The 25,330-nt window shown below is 41.3% G+C and overlaps 1 protein-coding gene across 1 annotated transcript in view; it reads left to right on the top strand.

Annotated features, from left to right (window-relative positions):
• LOC109890135 (zinc finger protein GLI1) overlaps nucleotides 1-25,330 on the top strand; it is a 109,369-nt gene that overhangs the window by 44,371 nt on the left and 39,668 nt on the right. The window contains exon 2 of the mRNA XM_031824712.1: nucleotides 20,761-20,901. Coding sequence (XP_031680572.1) covers nucleotides 20,831-20,901 — 71 coding nt within the window. The 5' untranslated portion in view covers nucleotides 20,761-20,830. The remainder of the gene's footprint in view (nucleotides 1-20,760; nucleotides 20,902-25,330) is intronic.

The following is a 25,330-nucleotide window of genomic DNA, read 5'->3' as shown; positions in this document are numbered from 1 at the left end:
ATGCCTTCTTTATGGAGCAGTACAGTATGGGTTAATGCCTGTTGACATCCGCATCAGCCAATAGAGGGATCCTCTCTCTGCCTGATAGTTGAGTTCAGCGGCAAAATGGATAGGCCCCCCATTCGTGTCCACCTTGAAATACTGAAATAAAAATAACAATTAGCTAATTGCCAATGTCAGACTGGGTCTGTAGTTCTATAAGTAAAATGAACATTTATTTGTAAGAGTTAGCTGGCTTGTAAAATGGCTAGCTAATTAAAAAGGGTCTTAGCTAGCTAACAAATGGTGATCTTCAGGTCGGAAAGTCAGAGCTCTAAAAAGATGCCAGAGTTTCCGATTTGGAATTCCGAGTTGGATGAACGTTAAAAATGATTTTTCATAGTCTAATCTAGTTTTTTCCTGAGTTCCCAGTTGTTTTGAACACGGTGTTAGTATCAGCGTAGGGAGGGGGAGAGCAGCAGAGGGTCCACCTCTCACGGTCCCTGATCTCTCCTTCCTTTCCTCCGGTGAGACTGACCAGAGGGAGGGGATACCATCTTCCACCTGATGTCAAAACTCGAGTTTCTGCCTCATGCACAAATTTATGTTGTTCCTATACCAGAGTAAGTGAAATATGCCTTGATATTAAAATAGTGAAAGGTGGGTCTCTGCTCTCTCACTCATGATCTCTGTTCTCTGTTTATCTCTCTTTGTGAGGACGCGCCCACGCACGCGCACACACACACACACACACACACACACACACACACACACACACACACACACACACACACACACACACAGGATTACCAGTCCAGAGCCTGTTTTGTTGATGAGGTGATTTGTTGCCTCTTATTTATTTAAATGGGCCTTTATTGTAGAACTGTTGGCATGCCCATCCCCTTGGCAAAATTCTCAGTGTTTGTGGAATGAAGCAAGCATGAACACACCTCAAGCTGGACTTTCTTTAGTAATAGGCCTACTAATTCCATACAATTCCCTTGTGTTTCGAGTAAGTGTGTGTAGTAGTTCAGACGAGAAAGGGGCGATGCGCACTGTAGGGAGAGAGTAGCAAAATGACATGAGCCCTTGTGAATGTGTTGGTGACATAACATAATGAGACACACGTATCCAGAAGCACACACGCACACACACGGTACACAAACACTCTCCACTGTCTGTCTGTGAACTGATGAAGACAAGTCTTAACATGTGCTTTCAGCTGCTAGTTCAGATACAAGGAAATCATGCAGAGACATAGGCAGACTGCTGCAGGAAGAGAAGGAGTCCTTGCCGATGCTTCTCGAGGACAACATTGTTTGAAGTAGACATTTTTGGCAATTTTTTTTACTTATTTCAAATTGCTGATAAAGGGCCCGTAGGTTATAACTACGAAAACTTTGGGCCCTGCCTGAGATATCAGGAAGTTTCTCATGTTCGCCATGCTGTCATGCTGCCGCAGTAAACTAAAGATTTGGGTCGACGTCCATCATGGTTTCTCCCACAGTCTGCCCTCTACACTCGCACACACACACACACACACTCAGGGTGTGTATTTCCGCTGTGTCCACCCCCGTACCCCTGAAATCCCTCTTCCTCTCTCTATTGTCCAGAGGTTTCTAACAGCTGCCTAATATTCCCCTGTTATAGCCGACTCTACTCTGGGCCCTGTTATAAAAGTGGAAACAGACAGGCTAAAAATACCCTCCTAGTTCCAAACTCCCCTGCTCTGGCCACCCAGGACCAACCGTTATGATTATTATTTCTCTTGTAATCACTGTGGTGAACTATAAACTGAACACATTATTATTTGGTTTGGCTTCTCTAGTACTCCCTGCTTAAAGGGCAAGCTCTGTGTATGCATGTGTTTGCATTGCGAGCACGTGTGTGTGAGTATTGTATGCTGAGGCTTTGATGAGTATTGTACATAGCTCAAAGTGACAGTGACGACCTGGGTATGGCAAGGGCAACAGAGAAGGGAAGAATGAGTGAGAACAGCGAAAGACAGAGAAAGCGAGAGAGAGAGAGACACAGAGAAGAAGAGAGAGAGGCTCTCAGTGACTTTCAGAAGCGGTGGTGAAGTTGAGGAGGAGTGCTTTTGGGGGGGGGGGGGGAATAACGATGACAAAGTCCTTTTTTTCCCCTGATGGGTTTTGGTTGTTTATACATTGGTGCTGTTCCCTCTGAGAGAGCTGCAGCTGGTCCACAGCTGTGAATCAGTCTATTCCAACACACACTCCTCATCTGCTCTATCCAACCAACCCTCCCGCCCTCTTCTCTCCTTCCCTATTTCCTCTCCCTCGCCTCCTTAAATAGAGTTCAAAGAGATGTTTGTGGTTTGGGATAGTACCAACCTGATAGGTTACAGGGCTCTGGTAGAGAGGAAAGTGTAGTAAGATGGAAGGAGATGAGGAGGTGGTTGGAGGTAAAGAGAGAGAGAGTGCGTAGAGAGGGAGGCGAGGGTGGAGGTTAAGAAAGTGGAGAAAGAGAGAAGGTAGAGGTTAGGAGAGTGTAGTGAGAGAGGAGAGGGTGGAGGTATAGTAAGAGGAGTAGAGAGGGAGGAGAGGAGAGGGCGGCAGGAAACCACCGGTATGTGCAGGATGGTGGGTGGGTGGCCTGAAAAGAGGGAGAGAGGTAGGGAGGGAGAGGAATAGAGAGGGAATGCAGTGGGAGTGAGTAGAGGAGGGAGAGAGGGAAAATTGAGACGGTAGAAATGGGAAAAAGAAGGGAAAGGAAAACCTCCACAAAATGTTTAGTCACATTTTGCTATTGCTGTATTACTGCAGTCTCTCTCTTTCTGTACAATGAATGCTACTGTGTTAACCGATTAACAAGCATGAGGTATATGCTTCTAGCAGGTGACAGGAGGGACAGGTGTGTTTTGCAGTGTGTTTAAAGGTGTTGAGCAGCATGTGATCTGTCATCAGTCACTCAGTCTCTGTAGCAACAAGGGATCAACGTTTCAGTCTGACAGTTATCCTGAACACAGCATGGGAAAATCAGCAGCAGCCTACCAGCCTATCAGAGTTAACAGTAGTCATAACACACACACACACACACACACACACACTTTTTCAGGTGTATTAGTGATGCACGGATTGACTCATAACCTGCAGTCCCCGCGGTTACATCCTTATATCCGCAGGGCAGGCGGGATTATGGTCATGAAATATTGTGTGGATGAAAGGCGGGTGGTTGGCGGGCGGGTTGAATACAGATAAAACAATACATTTAAAAAAAATCCATAAATATATCATTATTGTGCAATTCATACCTAAAGGCTACATTGAAGTTTTTCTTTCATTATTTTAATCTGCCATTAGTGCATAGGTCTAACCTTTAGGGCCTAACTGTACGCACGCCAAATACACGCCAATCGCCAAATGCCTTTTGGGGACTTCGGCAGAAAAAGTTACCGCCGATCCACTGAGGCAAAAAGGACAATGTCGGAGTTGAATTCCGTGAGGACAACGTCGGAGTTGAATTCCGTGAGGACAACGTCGGAGTTCTCAAGAGTTGAATTTAATAAGAGGAAATTTATGAAATGGAGAGTTGAAAATAAAGAGAAGGGAGGGCCAGAACATTAATGTTTTGGAAAGATTTTGTGAGGTGGTAAAAGAGAATGATAGTAGTGCCGGCTATTTTATGTGTGATGATTGTGAGGTGCTATACAAATTAGATGGGGACTTCAAATATGGCACGTCAAGGGAACTGTAGCCTTCTGTTCAGATGGGTTAAATGGAATACGAACTGAAATGTAGGTCTATAATCTCACACCTAATATAATATAATATTAACTCCTGCAGAATTAATCATTTCTTGCAGTAAAATTATACACCAAATGTACATTTTGACTCGGAAACAGGAGTGGACAAATAGGATTTCTTTCTTTCAGCATCTTGACAGAATGTGAATGCGCAGTTAGGGAAAGTCTGTAAAGGTGCAATCATTATCAGCATCATAAAAGCTGATAGTATTTCAACCATATGTATCCAAGCTGACCAGGAATCTTATCAGAAACATGTTGGGTCATTTTCGCAGCTTTTCATTTCCTTAATACCGCTCAAACTCATGTCATTTTGAAATGTTGCTGAAAGATGTGTCCAGATTTTGTTTTGGGGGGTGGGGTTATTGCTTTTTCTCCCAGGTCCCTAAACGTCACTTGGGCGATAGAAGCAGAGATGAAAGAGAACTTTACCGATGCCAACTAGATTGAAGCATTCATCGACTTTAGTCTTTAGTTTATTTAGTCTTCTAGGACAGTAACGACAGAAGAGAAGCTGCATGTATCTAATTATAGACTAACAAATAGTCTACCAAAATATTGGAAATTATCATCCAAAACATATCTGAATTAGGCTTAAAAAAACTAAATCACGCACCCCCTGTCAAAAAACATTCCGCCATCGCTGACGGTACAGCACATTTTCTATCGGCCTATTTGCAGGTTATGGAGAGATCTTCACTTAATCACATAACAGTATGCAGAAACAGTTATGGCAATGTACGGCATACACTGATTATAGAAAACATTAAGAACACACGACATAGACTGACCAGGTGAATCCAGGCGAAAGCTATGATCCCTTATTGATATCACTTGTTAAATATACTTCAAATCAGTGTAAGTGAAGGGGTGAGACAGGTTAAAGAAGGATTTTTAAGTATAGAGACAATTGCAACTCAATGCTATGGATGTGTTCCTGATGTTTCTTATACTCAGACAGGTTATTAGCAATTGCAGGCGGGTGCGGGTGAACAAACAGCTGACCCATGCATCACTAACATCTATCTAATCCCAACAGGAATTGAGCCCACTACATTGGCTTTGCTAGCGTCACACTCTTACCAACTGAGTCACACAGGACCACACATATGGACACATACATCCATGAGCTTAAGTAGGTGGAACACTTGGACAGGGAGATTCACATAGACTTATACATTAATAGCCACATTTTTGTAATTTCTTGCAATTTCTTGCCAATGGGTCCAACTCCAAATGCAGTATTAATATGAATCATACATTAATATACTGGCTACAATGCTTCCTCTTGTATAATTTTTTACAACAGTTAACTGTTCACTTGTGTTGTTTGAGGATGGCTTGCCCAGCAGGGCAACAATGTTTTGAATTTTTGTCCTTTATATTGTTACTGTAGTCCGGTGGCTGGACTGTCTGGCAGGGCGTATACAGTATGATACAATGGCGTCTCCACACTGGCCTTTAGTCCTGTAGATACTCACTGATTGGCCCCCATTACCCCGGCTGACAGGAATTCAGAGAGGGAGTGGCCAGGGGGAGGAGGGAGAGAAGAGAGAGGGGTGGGGGGTTGACAGGGAAGGGGAAGGGGGGGGGGGATACATTTAAAAACAAAGTTTACCACTGAAGGAAATCAACAGGATTGAAAAAGTGGGGGAGCAAGAAGAGAAAGAGAGAGATTGACAGAAAAAGAGAGGCATAAAGCCGGACATCTCTCTCTCTCTCCCTCCCTCTCTGGCCTTAACACAACAGAATCCCCCACAAGTGCAGCCACATCAGGAACGGCTGGCTACATTATAGCTCCCATTATCGTCTCCCAAGTCATAACAGCCTGAGAACACCCACTTTGACTGCTGCTCCGCTCAGAGGCTCAGCCCAGAGAGGGGAGGAGGCAGGTTGCAAATGCAGGAATGAGCCGAGAGACGGTGGGGAAAAGGCAGAGAGATGTAAAGAGCGAGGGAGGGAGCGGAGAGGGGGAGAGAGAAAGAGAGAGAGAAAAAGAGAGAGAGATGGAAAAAAAAGGGGAGTGAAAGAGGAGAACAAAATACTTTCAGATGACTGTTTATGTTCCTTAACCCGTTCCAAAGTTGTGCTTTAGTTTTATGCAGTATGTACGTCTGCCTGTCTGTCTGCGGGGCAGATATATAAATTGGTTATCACTTTGACCACTTTGTAAATACGTGTTTTATCACATTGCAAATGTACATCTTGTTAATGTATGCCTTATTTGTAAAATAAGATTAAATTAAATTCACACATTTTCTCCCAAAGAGTAATTAAATGTAACAGAGGAATGGGCCAAAAGGATTTGGAGCTAATGTGGGATTGTCCCCCCAAAAAATTATCACGTAGACACATTTCTCTCAAATCTCAAATTGGAATGAAAGAAACTTATTTCCCCACATAAGCCTCTTCGTTCCTGGAGCAACACACGGCCTGAATAAGACAGAAGAAGGGGCTATAAGGCAGTTATAACATGTGACTTATGTGAGAGGTAGTTCTGTGTTACCTTGGCAGCGAGGTGGTCAGAGAGAGCAGGGCTGTATTATATTTGGGTAGTACTTTGTGTGCGCGAAGTCACTGGCCTATGCAGTCACTGGAGGAGCAGCTAAGTGAATATAGAACACACGCACAGTCACACATGCACAAACACACGCACACACACCGTGGAAATATTAATGTCATTAAGTCAATAGTAATTTGGCCAAAGTTGTTGTTGATTTTCCTGCTAGGTTTTTAACGACAATGGTGGCTGTCTGTGGTGAGGAGTGTGTGTGTGATGATGTTGAGGAGTGTATTTGGCCAGGTTTTGTGGTGAGGTAGGCACAGGTAGAAGATGTGGAATATGCTAAAGGGGTTGACAGATCCTCCTGTTGTGTCTCTTGTGGTGGTTTAGCACCAGGTTGTGACTGAGGCCTGGCGGCTGGGTGCTAGGGGCTGTCTGGCAGAGAGACTTTGCTTTGGGTCTCTGGGCTTGGGGCTTAGGGCTAGAAGATGGTTTGGGGAATGGGGTTGGCTGGGGGCTAGTTGGTGGTTGGTTGGGTGTGGATAGAGGCTGAACATCCAGGCCTGCCCTCACTGACCAGCTCCTATACCCTCAGGAAAGCGAGAGTTGTTTGGTTAGCAGTTTGATTTGTGGGATTGGGTTTTTAATATGCAGCCCTAGCCCACCTCTCTCAACCCTGTTAAGTTTGAAGGATAGACGCAACCACAGGTGTCAGAGCTAACTGTACTCTTTTAATCGTAACGACAACTGAACAATACAGAACGTGGGGGGCGTAACATAACCCCAGGGTCAACCACTGTTACAATAATATATTGTGTGACTCTCCTACTTGTACGTACTAAACAGACAAAACACCCCTCCCATATCAAACTGGGTGTGAAACTCATTCACAAAATCATGCAGACTAGAGGTCGATCGATTATGATTTTTCAATGCCGATACCGATTATTGGAGGACCAAAAAAAGCCATTTTTTTAAATTTTATTTGTAATAATGACAATTACAACAATACTGAATGAACAGTTATTTTAACTTAATATAATACATAAATAAAAATCTATTTAACTTCAAATAAATAATGAAACATGTTCCATTTGGTTTAATTAATGCAAAAACAAAGTGTTGGAGAAGAAAATAAAAGTGCAATATGTGCCATGTAAAAAAGCTAACTTTTAAGTTCCTTGCTCAGAACATGAGAACACATGAAAGCTGGAGGTTCCTTTTACTCTTCAATATTCCAAGGTAAGAGGTTTTAGGTGGTAGTTATAGTATTTATAGGACTATTTCTCTTTATATGATTTGTATTTCATATACCTTTGACTATTGGATGTTCTTATAGGCACTTTAGTATTGCCATTGTAACAGTATAGCTTCCGTCCCTCTCCTCCGTCCTACCTGGGCTCGAACCAGGAACACATCGACAACAGCCACCCTCGAAGCAGCGTTACCCATCGCTCCACAAAATCCGCGGGGAACAACTACTTCAAGTCTCAAATTATATAAAATTATGGCAAATTAGTTCGCAATGAGCCAGGCTGCCCAAACTGCTGCATATACCCTGACTCTGTGTGCAATGAACGCAAGAGAAGTGACACAATTTCACCTGGTTAATATTGCCTGCTAACCTGGATTTCCTTTAGCTAAATATGCAGGTATAAAAATATATGTGTATGTGTATATGTGTATGGTGTTTATGGTTAGGTACAGTCAGGCAACGATTGTGATTTTTTCCGCAAATGCGCTTTTGTTAAACCATCCCCCTGTGTTGCATCGATTATATGCAATGCAGGACACGCTAGATAAACTAGTAATATCATCAACCATGTGTAGTTAACTAGTGATTATGATTGATTGTTTTTTATAAGATACCTTTAATGCTAGCTAGCAACTTACCTTGGCTTCTTACTGCATTCGCGTAACAGGCAGGCTCCTCATGGAGTGCAATGAGGGGCAGGTGGTTATAGCGCGTTGGACTAGTTAACTGTAAGGTTGCAAGATTGAAACCCGGAGCTGACAAGGTCAAAATCTGTTGTTCTGCCACTGAACAAGGCAGTTAACCCACCGTTCCTAGGCCATCATTGAAAATAAGAATGTGTTCTTAACTAACTTCTATTCTTAACTGACTTCTGAAAGCCATCAGCTAAATCATATATATTTTAGATACAGTGTCCGTCAATTTAGCTTATGCTATGGTAGTCACTTCTAGACCTTTAGCAGAGTAACATACACATGTTTGTTAGTTCTATCTTTGACCAACATTAGCTAGCTAGCAGTGACATGTTTCTTTGCAGCAGGGACTCTGTAACCGATACTGTTTGTAAATCATGCTATTCCTTTGTATTTGAAAATGTTGATCGATTTTTGTACAGAGAAAGGTCTCACTTTGAACATCTATAGCTTTTTACAAACTGTGATAAAAAATGTTTTGATTCATTATCTGATTAACAGACCTAACCGTCTAATGCCAGTTCCCTACTACAGGATGGGAACCACTACAGTACCAGAATCCTACAGGATATTTTCTCCTTCATTCTGTAGGTTGCATTATTCTAGTTCAGCCCGATTTGGCAATGTTCTCATACTAGAGAACCAGAATAAGATAACTAAGCTGAACCAGGCAGAACAAGAAGTATGCAACCTACAGCTGAAAGTATTGTATTGGCTCCTGGGATTTTTAAATGGAAATGAAAGCGAAACCAAAAATGTGTTTGGCCTGGCTTTTTATCAATCTTCTAAATATGTCTTCCTGTATAGATTCACAGAAGATATTTACTCTGAGTGTATAAAACATTATGAACACTGCTCTTTCCATGAATTCAGGTGAAAGCTATGATCCCTTATTGATGTCACTTGTTAAATCCACTTCAATCAGTGTAGAAGGGGAATAGACAGGTTAAAGAAGGATTTTAAAGCCTTGAGACAGGTGGGACATTGTGTGCTATTCTGAGGGTGAATGGGCAAGACATAAGATTGAAGTGCCTTTGAACGGGGTGTGGTAGTAGGTGCCAGGGTTTTTCACCCTCAACAGCTCCCATGTGTATCAAGAATGGGCCACCCCCCAAAGGACATCCATTGGAGTCAACATGGGCCACCATCCCTGTGGAATGCCTGTGACACCTTGTAGAGTCCATCCGTGTTCTTAATGTCTTATACACTCAGTGTATATAAACTGTGCAGGGCTCTGTAGCATCAAACAGATGCTAGACATTTAGATGTATCCAAATAATGTTCATTTGTCAAGGGGAATGTACACTAATGCTAACTCAAAAAGAGAATTGGGTATTCAACAAGAATGTTGTGTGGTAAAAGTAACATACAAAAAACTACAAGATGAACAGTGTAGTGTATTTCAGTGTGTCCGAGTATGTCTCCTGTGTAGTAAAGTGGTCATGATGAAATTGCCATTCAAAGACACGTACAGTACGACAAGTGCAGTAAAGTTCAGGGAGTAGTTGTACAGCTGTGTGAGTTAGCAACAGCTGCTGTGTCGTGTGTGAGCGTGTCGGAGGTAAAAAAGTGCAGACATCTGCTGATCAACAAATGACGGGAGGGGTGTGGTCGTGATCAAACTGCCATTCAGCTCCTCATCTTCTGCTTGAAATCCAGCATAATGTCCAGTCCATTGAGAGGGATACAGATCACGGGATACTGTTCTGCTCCAATGACACACGCAGGCAAAGGAATTCTGTTTCTGTACCTAGAATCAGCTCCAGGAAGAAGCCCAGGCAACACAGACAAAAAATAAAATAAATTACACTATTGTACAGTTTGAAATACAGAGGAACTGGGCCAACATAACATCAACATTAGGGTAGGCTAGTTGAACATGCATACATGTGCACATGCACAGCAATTACATTTAGAACAATAAGTGGCTGATAGAGGCATAGCCCTCAACTTTTGCACAGTGGCCAGGCAGTGAACATGTACCTAGGTAGCCAGACAGTACCTAGCTACATGTCTCAGGCATGCTTAGGCAAATATTTTTCTAGTAAAACCAGATCATGAGTTTTAGAGATTTACAACAGTAAATTGTTGTATTATTATTTATTGTTAGTAAACTTAGCTAGCTAGCTTGCTGGTTAGCCAATAAGTGTAATTTACTGTATGTTTGGAATCCTAACTATATATTGCATCATGCCTCTAATTTTGTGAGATTGAAATGCATTCACTCTTAATCATAACCAATATGTCAACCCTAGTCAATTATCTTACCCTTGTCAATTCCTTCCACCTCATGGCTTGGTTTCTACTCTGACATGCACTGTCAACTGTGGGACCTTATGTAGGCAGGTGTGTGCCTTTCCAAATCATGTCCAATCAATTGACTTTACCAGAGGTGGACTCCAATCAAGTTGTAGAAACATCTCAAGAATGATCAATGGAAACAGGATGCACCCGAGCTCAATTTCAAATCTCATAGCAAAGGGTCTGAATACTTATGTAAATGTTATCTTTCATTTAAAAAAAAAATCTTTAATACATTTGCAAAAAATTCTACAAACCTGATTTTGCTTTGTCAATATGGGGTATTTGAGTGTAGATTGATGTGGGGGGAAATGATTTGATACATTTTAGACCAACGCTGTAACATAACAAAATGTAGAAAAAGCCAAGGGTTCTGAATACTTTCCGAATACACTGTAACATTAAAACATTCTTAAGATGACAACAAAATAGTTGGCACCTTCAATCCCTGAACATTTTCTCATAACAAGTAGATTTCAACACTCTGCCGCTCAGGCGAATTTGACGAACTACTGAACTTGGAACCAATCAGAACTCTCGTACTTACCCCTCATGATGAAGGCAGCCAATGGCCTGATTCTATATATTGTAACGACCCTGGGTATATAAGCACGGAAATCGACCCTGCCGCACGAGCATGCTTTTGCGGCACAGTCGATAGCGCACCGGGCCTCAGGCTCAAAGGTCGAGGGTTCGAGACCTGCTCCCTGCTGTTTCATTACATTGGTGTCAGAAGTGGGATCGGACCTCGCAACCACGACAGTGCGTGTGCTTGGCCGGCGAGCGCGTTCCTGTAAGACGTAGAGCCGCAAGCTAGCGCGAGGACGCGCTCTTTGAAAGGAGGGAGTAGTGTAACTTGGCTGATCTCTGGGAGCTGGACACAGGAGAGCTGAATAGATCATGTGAGCAAAAGTGAGAGACAAGAATTAATTAATAAATCATCACAGCAATGGAATGTGTTTATGAGCTAGAAAATGAACATCCCAACAGTCTGAGGGAGGGTGCTCTGTAATCATCAGGTAGGCTAGTTGAGAACAAGTTCTCATTTGCAATTGCGACCTGGCCAAGATAAAGCATAGCAGTGTGAACAGACAACACAGAGTTACACATGGAGTAAACAATTAACAAGTCAATAACACAGTAGAAAAAAATAATAAAGAGTCTATATACATTGTGTGCAAAAGGCATGAGGAGGTAGGCGAATAATTACAATTTTACAGATTAACACTGGAGTGATAAATGATCAGATGGTCATGTACAGGTATATATGACATGTTAGCTAGTGATAAAGCGATCAGTTCCTGCTAGCTAGCTACATTACCAAGGTTGCTGTGTTCTAAGTTGAGATGTCACCAGCTGTCTACTATCTTAGATGCGGATAACGTGATTGGCAGACTTGACCAGCAGAGATTGTAAACCAATCAAAACTTGTGTACTGTTTTGCTAGCGACCATAAAAGTATTTTGAAATAATAATTTGAAATAAAGAGTTGACTTTGTCAACAAACGGAAATGTGTTTCGAATAAATAAATATACACAATATGTAAAAAACAGATCCCCTCTCGACAGAGATCGATCATCTAAAGCAGATAGCTTGCTACGGCCCACCACCTACCTCTCTCCAGAGAAATATGCCATCACACACACGCACATGGACATGCGTGTGTGCACACATAAGGTGGCAGGTAGCCTAGTGGTTAGAGTGTTGGGCCAGTCACCCAAAGGTTGCTAGTTTGAATCCCCGAGCTGACAAGGTGAAAAATCTGTCATTGTGCCCTTGAGCAAGCACTTAACTGTAATTGCTCCAGGGTTGCTGTTGATAATGGCTGACCCTGGCCATAACCCCACTCTCTGAAGGGTGTCTCAGGGGGAGTAGGCATATGCAAAAAAACATAGGTCAAATATGAGCACCCACCAAATGATTATGCCACACACACTTCTCTATAGATCTTAACTCCTCTATATACAGGCAAGTTGTCCCACTGTAACACAATTTTCTGTCACATACTCCGACACACACACACACACACACATGCATAACCATTGAGATTTCATTCACAACCCCACCCTGTCATACACACACTCTCTGGCGTAGACATATGCTAAATACCTTTACAAAATGAAACATGAAAAATACATGTCGTTTTCAGACACGTGTGCAGTTTCCCATGGCTTTTCACATGACTCAGACATGCGATTTCCCAACATTCCACATGTGATACTCTCAGTTTCATGTGTGCTTTTGTGACCAGCAGGATTAGAACCCAAGTCTCCCAAGGGAGATGCCAATTAAACCAAGAAGGCTGACACTGGATTTCTCTCCCAATGTATATTTATTATAAATTTGTCTCAATCTCAGAATATTGACTGTTCAATTCGATGTAGGACTGTCAAATGTAAAAATACAAAAAATACATAATCAAGGCACAATTAATCACACATTTTATTTCTTATTTATTTAACCTTTATTTAACAAATGCAGAATTTGCTGAAATTGAAGAATATTGACGTCTTGATTTGGTCCAAAGCAGTGCAAAATCAGGCGAATTGATAAAGCTTTAACCACAATGTCAATTTGTTTTGACATTGCATTGTTGTTGTTAGCTGTATATATTATATAAAAGTATCCGTTTACATTCATTCCAGTAGCAAACACAATCCCACATTTTCAAATACATTTAAAATCCCTTTTAGGCCTGTGTGTTAAATGGAGCAAAAAACAAAATGGACAGCTAACAATAACAGAAGCTAAAAATAGCTAGCTAGGACAAAATGGAAGGCTAGCTATCACACATACACCGAAATGACCAGAAAACTCAACACAGTTTTGCTAAACATGTTATCTCTGGATTTTTGAAAACGTAACCGTGCATACAAACCCGGAAAACAGCATAAAGAAATATAAGGAGACATGGAGAGATAGACAACTTCTCTTTTCTTTTCACTGGGCTTCTTCCAACGGTCATGGGACAAATGCACAAAGAAGAGAGGCCCGCGCCTGCAGAAGTAACACTCCGAATGCCTCCCCCTAGCAGTACCACAAAGTATAAAGTACATGCATATCAATGCAACACCGTGGAGGACTACAGTAATATAGGAGTGGATGGCTCAGAAATAAGAAATCATTATTTTTTAATACACAAATTATTATACTCGGGTAGGCTAAGTAACCATTTTTACAAAATGGCATTACTGGTTTTGCATGCACAGTTGCAGTAGCAATGTTTCCACATGTTAACACCAACTTTTCACATGTGATGAGAATAACGCTATCAAATGTGAAACTGGCATGCATCTTGTTGATATTAGCCATCTGTTTACAGTGAAAGGCAAGATATGTTGCTCTGTTCTGGGCCAGCAGCAGATTTTCTATGCTCTTATTTGCAGCTCCTGACCATATAACCGGGCAATAGTCAAGATGTGATAAAAACCAGAGCCTGCAGGACTTGTTTGGTCGAATATGGTGTTAAAAAAACAGAGCATCTTTATCACAGACAGACCTCTTCCCATCTTTACAACAATTGAATCAATATGCCTTGACCATGACAATTTACAATCTAATGTAACACCAAGAATGTTAGTTTCCTCAACAGCCACATCATTCATTACCAGATTCAGCTGAAGTCTAGAACTTAGGGAATGATTTTAACTAAATGCAATGCTTTTAGTTCTAGTTCAGGACTAGTTTATTACTAGCCACCCATTCCAAAACTGACTGCAACTCTTTGTTTTAGGGTTGCAGTGATTTCAATAGCTGTGGTTGCTGCTGTGTATCATGTTGAATCATCAGTGTACATAGATACAGAGGCTTTGTTTAAGGCTAGTGGTAAGATCATTAGTAAAAATAGAGAACAGAATACCACACTTTGCATGCTTTACGTTAGATAAGCTTCAATTAAAGAAGACCCTCTCAACCCATGATATGGTAGAGGGTGTAAAGCCATAACACATACGTTTTTCCAATAACAGATTATGGTCAGTGATATCAAAGGCTGCAATCCCACAATTTTCTTTTTATCGATTTCTTTCTGCCAATTATCAGTAATTTGTGTCAGCGCAGTACATGTTGAGTGCCCTTCTCTACAAAGATGCTGAAAGTCTGTTGTTCATTTGCAATTTAATGTCATTTGTTCACAGAGAAATAGCATTGTATCTGGTCAAACAATTATTTTCAAAAGTTTGCGAAGGGCCTGCATGCAGCGAGCTGTTTGGTCGGCTATTAGAACCAATAAAGGGCACTTAACCATTCTTGGGTAGTGGAATCAGGGCTGTAACCAGGGTTTGAGTTTTAGTGTGGTCCGAAAGGGTGTGTCCCCAGGAATTGTCCTTTATATAATAATAAAAAACACGTTAAAATGCTGTTTGGAGAACAGCAAAAAGCAAAAACGACCCCATCCATTATCACCTTGACTGCTGTAGGTTCATTCACATCAGTCCATAGCCTATTAGCTATACAATTGCAATGTTATACCCCTCAAATGGGGGAAATATGGGAAATCATTCACAATGATACGTAGCATCAGCGACTGTTCAGTCAGTTGTAATGATGAATTGCATGAAATCATCAACTCTTTACATAGATATCTCTTTTCTTAAATTATATAGCGTTCACATTTGTATTCCTAGGCATTACTAATCAAGCTCTGATCAAACAGACATCAATGGAGCACACAGATCATGACAGTCACGTGAATTATTCAAATATTATTTACGATTCTTTATTAATATCAGTGATGTAGTGGTAAAAAAAAAAGTGGTTAATGGGTAAACTAAAAAATCTAGAGGGTGATCGAGATATGACAAACAACCACAGATATAAACAAAATGTATTACATTTGGATTGCATTTTAATGTAGGCCTTAGGGCATTATGGAAGACGGGCCATGTTGAGATGTTCAAATTGAAACATATCTTATTTTTTATAAAGTTCCTAATTTGTTTCATAAGATTAGTACAGATTTTCTTAGGGCCCCGACCCCAAGTTCAGGAACCACTGTACTAACCTCTCTCTTTGATTGTCTCCTCTGCTTCCTCTTGCATGCATCGCTGCCTGCCTCAGCTTACCACATCACTGTCTGTCTCAGTAGCCTACTCTCTGTAAAGCAGTTATTATAAGAACTTGGTAGCCTATTTTTTGCTCCTGCTGAGGTAGGCTCCATTTAACGTTAGCTTCTTACTTCATCCTCCTAGCTGGCTAAGTAAAACTAGCCACTCATTCTCTGAAAGAAGGTTTTTGGTTGTTTGGGATGTCTATAGACATGGCAGAAGTCGCAGGACGGTTTTAAAATGGCCTTTTGTCCGGCATCTCGCAAAAACCCAGTCATCAACGTCTCTTTGCTAAGTTGCTTATTGGAGCTGACTCCGACCTGGGGTAGTTCATTTCACATCTCAGGCCGTCGGACTATGCCGCGAGAAGGCGTAGTTTGGCGCCGTTTGAGAAGTGGTTAATGTGTTGCTAAAAGGGCAAATCCGGGGACTCAAGCAAATCAAGAATATAAGCATTCTGAGCTTTGATCAATGCTTTGAGCTATAGTCAGATGTTGACCCATAATTAATTTTCTTTATTGTATTATTATATTTTATTAAAAAAATTAATTATTACGTAGGTTTGGACCTCGGTGTCCTCATACTGCATGTACAGTAGTTAGGGTACTGAGAGGAATGCAAAGGCTCAGATTAAAGATATGAGAAACAGGACTGGAAATATAGTCCAATACCATCCTCAGTAGCTTTCCATCTGTTGTCAATGTCAGGTGGTTTCTCATTATTGATGGACAACAATAATTGTTCCACCTCTGCCACACTAACTTTACAGAATTCAAAATTACGTTTTTATTTAATTATTCGTTTTTTTATGCATGAATATGATGGTTCACAGTTTTGAGTTTGATTACTTTGCCAATGAAATATTAAAATAAGTGGCAATAACAAAAGGTTTTGTGATGAATGAGCCTTCTAATTCAATGAAAGATGGCGTTGAATTAGTCTTTCTGCCCATACTTTTATTTAAAGTAGTTCAAGGCTTGCTAATCAGCCAGACTTTAGCCACTCCTTTTGCTTCTAGATGCTCCTTCTCACAGACATCAGACCAGCAACTATTAATCACAACTTCAACATAGGAATCATTTCAAAACTTTTGTATGATCTCTTATACACTACTTTAGTCCCAGCCTTTGGAACTTTTGTATGATCTCTTATACACTACTTTAGTCCCAGCCTTTGGAACTTTTGTATGATCTCTTATACACTACTTTAGTCCCAGCCTTTGGAACTTTTGTATGATCTCTTATACACTACTTTAGTCCCAGCCTTTGGAACTTTTGTATGATCTCTTATACACTACTTTAGTCCCAGCCTTTGGAACTTTTGTATGATCTCTTATACACTACTTTAGTCCCAGCCTTTGGAACTTTTGTATGATCTCTTATACACTACTTTAGTCCCAGCCTTTGGAACTTTTGTATGATCTCTTATACACTACTTTAGTCCCAGCCTTTGGAACTTTTGATTTTCTGGATGTAACCATTACACTACGGTCACTATATCCAATGGGTATGGATACATTGGTAAAAATGTGATCAACACACGTGAAGGATGTAAGTCCTGCACTATTTGTAAATACTCTGGTAGGCTGATTGCAACATCCCTAAATAAGAACCTTTTGATGAGTCGGGTAAACTTGTAACCACAACACTTCAACAACATTAGACATTTGTCATGAGGTCCTCTCTAAGATTTATAGGAATATGGCTATGAACATATAAAGCAACACACCTCCCCCATAGGCATCCCTGTCTCTTCTGTAGTTGTGATATCCTTGTAATGCTACTGCTTTATCATTAAAGGAATGGATCTTAGACAGTTTCAAAGATGGCCAATATATGAATGTCATCCAATGTTAGCACGTTATTGATGTAATATGATCTATTTTTAGGCCTTTCCTAGGTAGCTCATCGAAGATGGACATAATAAGAAGAAAGAAAACACACAAATCATGACAAGAACGTGGTTTGCCTAATAGAGTCAGTCAATCAGGCACTTGTGAGTGACAGTTGGTGTACGTGTGTGTGTGATGTTGTGCTTAAGCTACTGACCTGGAAGCTGAGCTCTCTCCCTCCTCCCAGTCTTTTGGGAGGGAGAGTGGACAATGAGCCCATAGTAGGGGATGTAAGCAATGTCCCCACATTCTCTGGCAGCTTTCATGGCTGGAATAAGTTCTTTCCACCTCTGGCGCACATCTCCTGAGTAGTCCTCATTAATAAGGAACATGTTGGTTCCTCTCAAGTTCCTAGCTCTCTCCAGAACAGCCATCTTGTCCTAAACCTCAGGAATTTGACCACTATCGTCCTGGGTCTGTTACTTGGGCTGGTTGCAGGTTTTACAGACCTGTGGGTGCACTTCACCTCAATCTTCTTATGATCCATCTGCACCTTTTCAGTGATCATTTTTCTTAATTTCTCCTCAGACTTGGCCCAGTTCTCATGTGAAGACTCTGGTATGCCATCCACAACAATGTTATTCCTCCTGGATTGTCCCTCTAGACAGTCTGTTTTCCAAGTCATTGTTAATAATGATTCACAGACAGTGCTGATGTGCTCTCGCGTGGACTTACAGTTTGCTGTCATCTTGCCGAAAGTCTCTTTCAGGACATCCACCTGTGCCTGGGAGAACTGCAAGCTGTTCTTAAGGTCTTGGTCAGATTGTCCATCAGTATTTGGACAAAGCTCTTGAGAGAGACAGGGTGAAGAAGGGAAGAAAGAGAGAGAGGGGGGAGAGAGAGGGAGGGAAAGAGAGGAGGGGAAGAGAGGGCGAGAGGGTGTGAAAGAAGGTGGAGGGAGAGAGAAGAGGCGATAGAGAGAGACTGGAGTGATAGATGTGCAGATGAGGATGTGCAAGTAGAAATACTGGTGTGCAAAAGAGCAGAAGAACAAAAACAAATACGGGGATGAGGTAGGTAGTTGGTTGGATGGATGGGCTATTTACAGATGGGCTGTGTACAGCTGCAGCGATCGGTATGCTGCCAGTGAAATATATCTGCTGGAGCGCGTGCTATGGGTGGGTGTAACTATGGTGACCAATGAGCTAAGATATGGCGTGGCTTTACCTAGCAAAGACTTATAGATGACCTGGAGCCAGTGGGTTTGGTGATGAATATGTAGCGAGGACCAGCCAATGAGAGCACAGGTCTATGGGTATATGGGGCTTTGGTGACAAAACAGATGACACTGTGATAGACTGCATCCAATTTGCTGAGTAGAGTGTTGGAGGCTATTTTGTAAATGACATCCCTGAAGTCAAGGATTGGTAAGATAGTCAGTTTTATGAGGGTGTATTTGGCAGCATGAGTGAAGGAGGCTTTGTTGCAAAATAGGAAGCCGATTCTAGATTTAATTTTGGATTGGAGATGCTTAATATGAGTCTGGAAGGAGAGTTTACTGTCTAGACAGACACCTAGATATTTATAGTTGTCCACAAAGTCAGAACCGTCCAGAGTAGTGATGCTGGTCGGGCTGGCGGGCGGGTGTGGGCAGCGATCGGTTGAAGAGCATGCATTTCATTTGACTAGCATTTATGAGCAGTTGGAGGCCGCGGAAGGAGTGTTGTATGGTGAAAAAGCTCGTTTGGAGGTTTGCTAACACAGTGTCCAAAGAAGGGCCAGATGTTGAATGTTTAGAATTGAACCCTGTGGCACCCCCATAGAGACTGCCAGAGGTCCGGACAACAGGCCCTCCGATTTGAGACACTGAACTCTATCTGATAAGTAGTTAGTGAACCAGGCGAGGCAGTCATTAGAGAAACCAAGGCTGATGAGTCTGCCAATAAGAATACGGTGATTGACGGAGTCGAAAGCCTTGGCCAGGTCGATGAAGACGGCTGCACAGTACTGTCTTTTATCATGGCGGTTATGATATCGTTTAGGACCTTAAGCATGGCTGAGGTGCATCCGTGGCTAGCTCGGAAACTGGATTTCACAGCGGAGAAGGTACGTGGGATTCGAAATGGTCGGTGATATGTTTGTTCACTTGGTTTTCAAAGACTTTAGAAAGGCAGGGCAGGATGGATATAGGTCTGTAACAGTTTGGGTCTAAAGCGTCTCCCCCAGAACAATGTATTGACATAAGCGTCAATACACTCGTCCTTTCCCATTGACTGCAAATATATTGATAATAAGCTTCAACCCTGTGACACTCATCTTTTCCCATTGACTGCAATGTATTGACATAAGCGTCAATTGGTTGATGCTCATCTTTTACCATTCGCACCGCAAAGCTTGCTGGGAGCATGGCTAGTTGACATAAGCGTCAATCAGTTGATACCTAACTTTTTTGCAAAAACGTAACATGATACATTTTTGAGGCTGATAATGGGCTGTCTTATGATGGATGGCAGTTCCTCATGTCCTGAAGTTCTCTGTTGGCTGACTGTGTTTGATGTCTACTCTGTGTGTACTGTAATATGTTGCACTAATTGCTGTGTTAAGTGCCTACCAGAGCCTACAGCAATAATAGTAATAGTACCTGGAGTGATGTGGGTGGTTGTAATGAGCAGGTGCTCACTAGCTTTCTGAGGCTAATTGCCCACATACAATTCTACGCACACGCACACGCACACACACGCACACGCACAGTGCCCAAAACATGCCTGTTGATCTCTTGATTTCTAGTAAGGCTCCATTGTGGCATTCCTCTTCAGTTTGGGGACACAGAGACAGTCCATTGGCTCTGTATACTGAAGCATGTCTCTTTTGGCCCGTGTCTTCGGTTTGGAGACAGACAGAGAGAGATTGGCAGTGTGGCGAGAGCTTAATGCAGTAAATCATTGTTTGTGTCCCTAAAGACAGGCTAATCTCTCATAGCCTGTCCAGGCATGTCAACAGTAGGATCAGGACTTCATTACCACGCGAACACTTTGGGTGGCATCAGAAAAAGCTCATTTAGACACTCTGTGCCTCGTGTACAGGCAAGAGAGTGTGTCTATGACAGGGTGGTTGTGAATAAAAAGTACAATGGTGTGTGTGTGTGTGTGTGTCTACTCATTCATATTTCAGTTCAGCATGTGTTTTCCAGAACAATGCTATCGTTAGCCTAAGACACATTTCAAGAAGTCGTTAGATGGCTGCGGATCCACCCGGTGGTTATAGTTCTAGGTTCTAAGTTCAAATGTTGGTTTTCTGTCATTGTGTTCCCTAGCGGTGGTTCTAAGTTCTAAAAGTTATTGTTGTGTTTACGTCTCCTAACGGTGGTTCTCGTTGTCGCTCCCTCAGGGCGTAAGGCTGCTGGCTGGCTGTCCTGTTCCGTCACAGAACAGAATACTGAGCAGAGGACAGAGCCCCAATGCCAGTGGACATGCAGCCACATCAGGGGCTGTATCATTATGAGTCTACACCCAACCAGCCGCCCAGAGGGTAAGATATATTTTGTGACCAACTTTTGATTTTGGTGTGTATACAAAAAAAATGCATAAACAGAGAATCGAAAGACAGAAAATAAGAACAAGCATACAAGACAAAACGCCAAATAAAAACAAAAAGTTAATGAATGAAGTCAATAATTGTCCTGTCTATCCCATCCAGAGGGTAAGACAACACAACAACCCCATCAACAACAACCACTATTCCTCCTTGTCCTTAGTCTAACCAGTCTAACCTAAAACTATCAACACTTTTATATCATAATCCCTGAACTTTAAATCAAATCTGGTGCACTGGCCAGCTTCTTACTGTGATATTATGTTATTGTAACATTTATCACACAAGAGACTGTAAAGACCCCAACAAACAGACAGATATGAATGATTCACTCTCGTTCCTCCATACGTACTGTAAAACAATCTGACGACTCGTCTAGTCCAGGGGCTCAAATCTCTTTATTCCTCACAGACAGACGGCATTCTCTGAGTAGCTAAAAGCCTAAGCTGCAATTGTTTTGGAGATAGAGAGCCTCTCTCTCGCTCTCTCTCAGCTGCTAATTACAGGCCGGCCAGGCCCCGCTGAGCTCTGCATGACTGCCCTCCCTCCCACCCTACCGTACCCTGCTCAGGTTACTCTGATAGCGGGTAAGAGGAAGAGAGGGATAGAGGGAGAGAAAGTAAGGGAGGGAGGGAGAGAGAGTGAGAGAAAAAAGAGAGTAAGATGTGAGAAAGAGAGAGAAAAGGGGGACAGGGAGGCAGAGAGAAACAGAGGGAGAAAAATCAGAGGGAGGTGGAGAGAGAGAGAAAGCGTGAAAGAAAAGCTTAATTTACTTCTACCAGAAATCGAGAGTAAGAAAGAGGGAGAGAGAAAGGGGGAGAGAAAGCGGGAGGAGGTGGAATACACAGTGCGGAGAAAGAATTAGAGAGCTGAAAGGGAGACTTAGAAGGTACAGGGATGAATGAAGTCTGCTCTGCAGGAGAGGAATATAGGGAGAGAGAAAGAAAGACAGAGGGGGAGCGTGAGTGAGAAAGAGAGAGTGTGTGTGAGTGGAGAAAAGTTCTGAATCCAGAAAGAGAGTGAGAGAGAAAAGGGAGTAAAGAACACATTGAAATGTATTTGGAACGTTCCAGCTAGGCTTCCCTAGCCTGTTCAGCTGAGAAGGGAAACCCCCATCTGGGTAGCTAGTAGCTACAGCTATAACAACATTACTGTGAATTAGAGTACATCACCATCTGGTGGGGAGTGGGAAACATCACAACACCTCAGAATTCATGGGTTCCCAAACTCGGTGCACATTTAGGTTTTTGCCCCAGCACGACACAGCAGATTTATATAATCAAAGATTGATGATGAGATGGTCATTTGAATCAGCTGTTTAGTTTGCACTGGCAATTACACCGTTTACAGAAATAATTAGACATGACCCAAACGTAACAGGTATCAGTATTGGTAAACATGAATATAAACTAAACGTATTGAAACTCAATGCCCCCCTTGCTAAAAATATTTTCAGAGTACTCTAAAATATCAGGATATTAAATGAACGTGAAAAAAACCCAGGACATAATGGCAATAGGAAAAAGAATAACTCATTATCTAGAACAATTCTTTAAGTAGACCACAAAAAATATCAAATACTTAGGATGCTTAATAAGTGACAACAAACAACAAACATTTAAGTGATAATGGCCAAAAAGCCTGTGATTGGAGGATATATTGGCACGGGTTTTGTTAGGCTCGAGACAAAGTCAAAACATGCCAATATATCCTCCAAACACTGACTGAGGGCATTATCATTTTTATACAACGGGTTACCAACATATTCAAATAAGAATTATGTTAATGAATTAATTCACACAATTTCAGCCTTCTACAAGATACAGTCCTGACACAAATCTATGGTTGCTACCCAAGCCGGCTGGTCTTTTGGTGGGACAGCTGGAGATCGAATTTCAATACTGAAACAATGTTACAAATGTCAGAGAGACAGCCAGCCAGGTTTATACAAATGTTCGCAACTGAAAACTAATTGCTAATCTAAAGGAAATGGGAGATAATATCTAGATGCTTTTTACAGTGTAGATCAAGTTTATAAATTGTCTGGCTGGGCAAATGAGACAGTGTATTGCGCTGTCAGATGGAGCATTTCAACATCATAGCTTTAGCCGGTGGTAACTTGTGCAATAGACACCGGCTGGAATGCGGTTTTAACCAATCAGCATCCAGAATTAGACTCACCCGTTGTATAAATAAAGATAACTTTATCCCATTACTCAACAAAATGAAAGCCTGAATAAACCTCTTCAGAATGGCATGGCTCCCAAAGTTTTTAGATTTATTCTCTGTAATACCAGTTAGCTCACTGAAGACATTCTTTCAAAAAGTATACTTGGTCATAACATACTTTATATGGGCAAATAAAACTAATAGAATGAAAAGCAAAGTCTGACATCTTCTTAAGTCTGAGGGTGGTTTTAACCTTCCAGACTTGGAATTGTATCAACTCGCCTCCCAGGGCTTTTACTTACATACACTGAGTATACAAAACATTAAGAACACCTTCTCTTTCCATGACAGACTTACCAGGTGAATCCAGGTGAAAGCTATGATCCCTTATTGATGTCACTTTGTTATATCATCTTCCAATTAGTGTAGATGAAGGGGAGGAGACAGGTTAAAGGAGGATTTTTAAGCCTTGAGACATGGATTGTGTATGTGTGCCATTCAGAGGATGAGTGGGCAAGACAAAAAATGTAAGTACCTTTGGACGGGGTATGGTAGTAGGTACTAAGCTAACAAATGCAATTATTTTAAGATGGTCATACCATGGATCATTTAGCCATTTCATTTGGAATTTTAGGAGCCCTTTAGGTATATAAAAAATAGTAAAATATTATTTGATAAAATATTGAATTTGGCTTTTACTGCTACTGTACCCCATAGAAATCATTGAATAACATGGCAACAGAGACAGTAAAACAAATGAATCACAATTAAGGTTTTGAAGTGTCTGTCCTATATCTAGGAGATATTAGAAAGCTCTGGAAATATATATTTTTTTTTGACGCATATTTAACTCTTAATTAATAGTTTGTAGGCCAAACCGTTCAGACGCTGCAGATGTTTTCGTGAGAAGACCAATTTTCGGTATGTCTCATGGTCTAACAAAACACCACTGTAACTCTGCCACCTCCCACCGCAGATGCGGTCGATTGAGACGCAGACCATGCAAAAAACCTGATATCTCTATCTTAAACTGACAGATTTCTATGGGGATTTTTTTATTATGTTACTTAGATTGATGCACGGGTGCATCAATAGACTTAATATAAGGATTTTGAAATGATTTATACTTTTACTTTTGATACTGTTGGTAGTATATTTTAGCAATTCCATTTACTTTTGATACTAAAGTATATTTAAAACCAAATACTTTAACTTTTACTGAAGTATTATTTTTCTGGGTTACTTTTACTGGAGTCATTTTCTATTCAGGTATGTTTACTGTTACTCAAGTATGACAATTGGGTACATTTTCCAACACTGGTATTCAGGACCAAAAGTGAATTGCTAGGCCACAATTTTGCAGTATTACTTCAGTGCCTGGTTGCAAACAGGATGCACGTTTTGGAATACAGTATTTTATTCTGTACAAGCTTCCTTCTTTTCACTCTGTCAATTAGGTTAGTATTGTGGAGTAACTACAGCGTTGTTGATCCATCCTCATTTTTCTCCTATTACAGCCATTCAACTCTGTAACTGTTTTAAAGTCACATGGTGTCTCATGGTGAAATCCCTGAGCGGTCTCCTTCCTCTCTGGAAACTTAGATAGGAAGGACACCTGTATCTTTGTAGTGACTGGGTGAAGTGATACTCCATCCAAAGTGTAATTAACAACTTCACCAGGCTCAAAGAGATAATTCATTTTGACCTATCAACCAATAGGTGCCCTTCTTTGCGAGGCATTGGGAAACTTCCCTGGTCTTTATGGTTGAATCTGTGTTTGAAATTCACTGCTCGACCTTACAGATTTTTGTGTGTGGAGTATGGAGATGAGGTAGTCATGGTAAACACTATTCTTGCACACAGAGTGAGTCCATGCAACTTCTTATGTGACTTGTTAAGCATATCTTACTCCTGAACTTATTTAGGCTTGCCATAACAAAGGGGTTAAATACTTATTGACTCAAGACAGTTCAGCTTTTCATTTTTTATTAAATTGTAAAACAAATTGAAAAGCATTATTCCACTTTGACATTATGGGGTATTTTGAATTGAGTCCCTTTTAAATGCAGGCTGTAATACAACAAAATCTGGAAAAAGTCAAGGGGTGTGAATACTTTCTGAAGGCAACGTAGTTAAATGCACTAAAGAGGAATGATGGGTACATATTGAAGATAGGTGAAAATATTCTGGGGATGAG

Source organism: Oncorhynchus kisutch, linkage group LG5, assembly GCF_002021735.2.
Source record: "Oncorhynchus kisutch isolate 150728-3 linkage group LG5, Okis_V2, whole genome shotgun sequence".
Classification (NCBI taxonomy): domain Eukaryota; kingdom Metazoa; phylum Chordata; class Actinopteri; order Salmoniformes; family Salmonidae; genus Oncorhynchus; species Oncorhynchus kisutch.
This window is presented reverse-complemented; position numbering and strand designations above follow the sequence as displayed.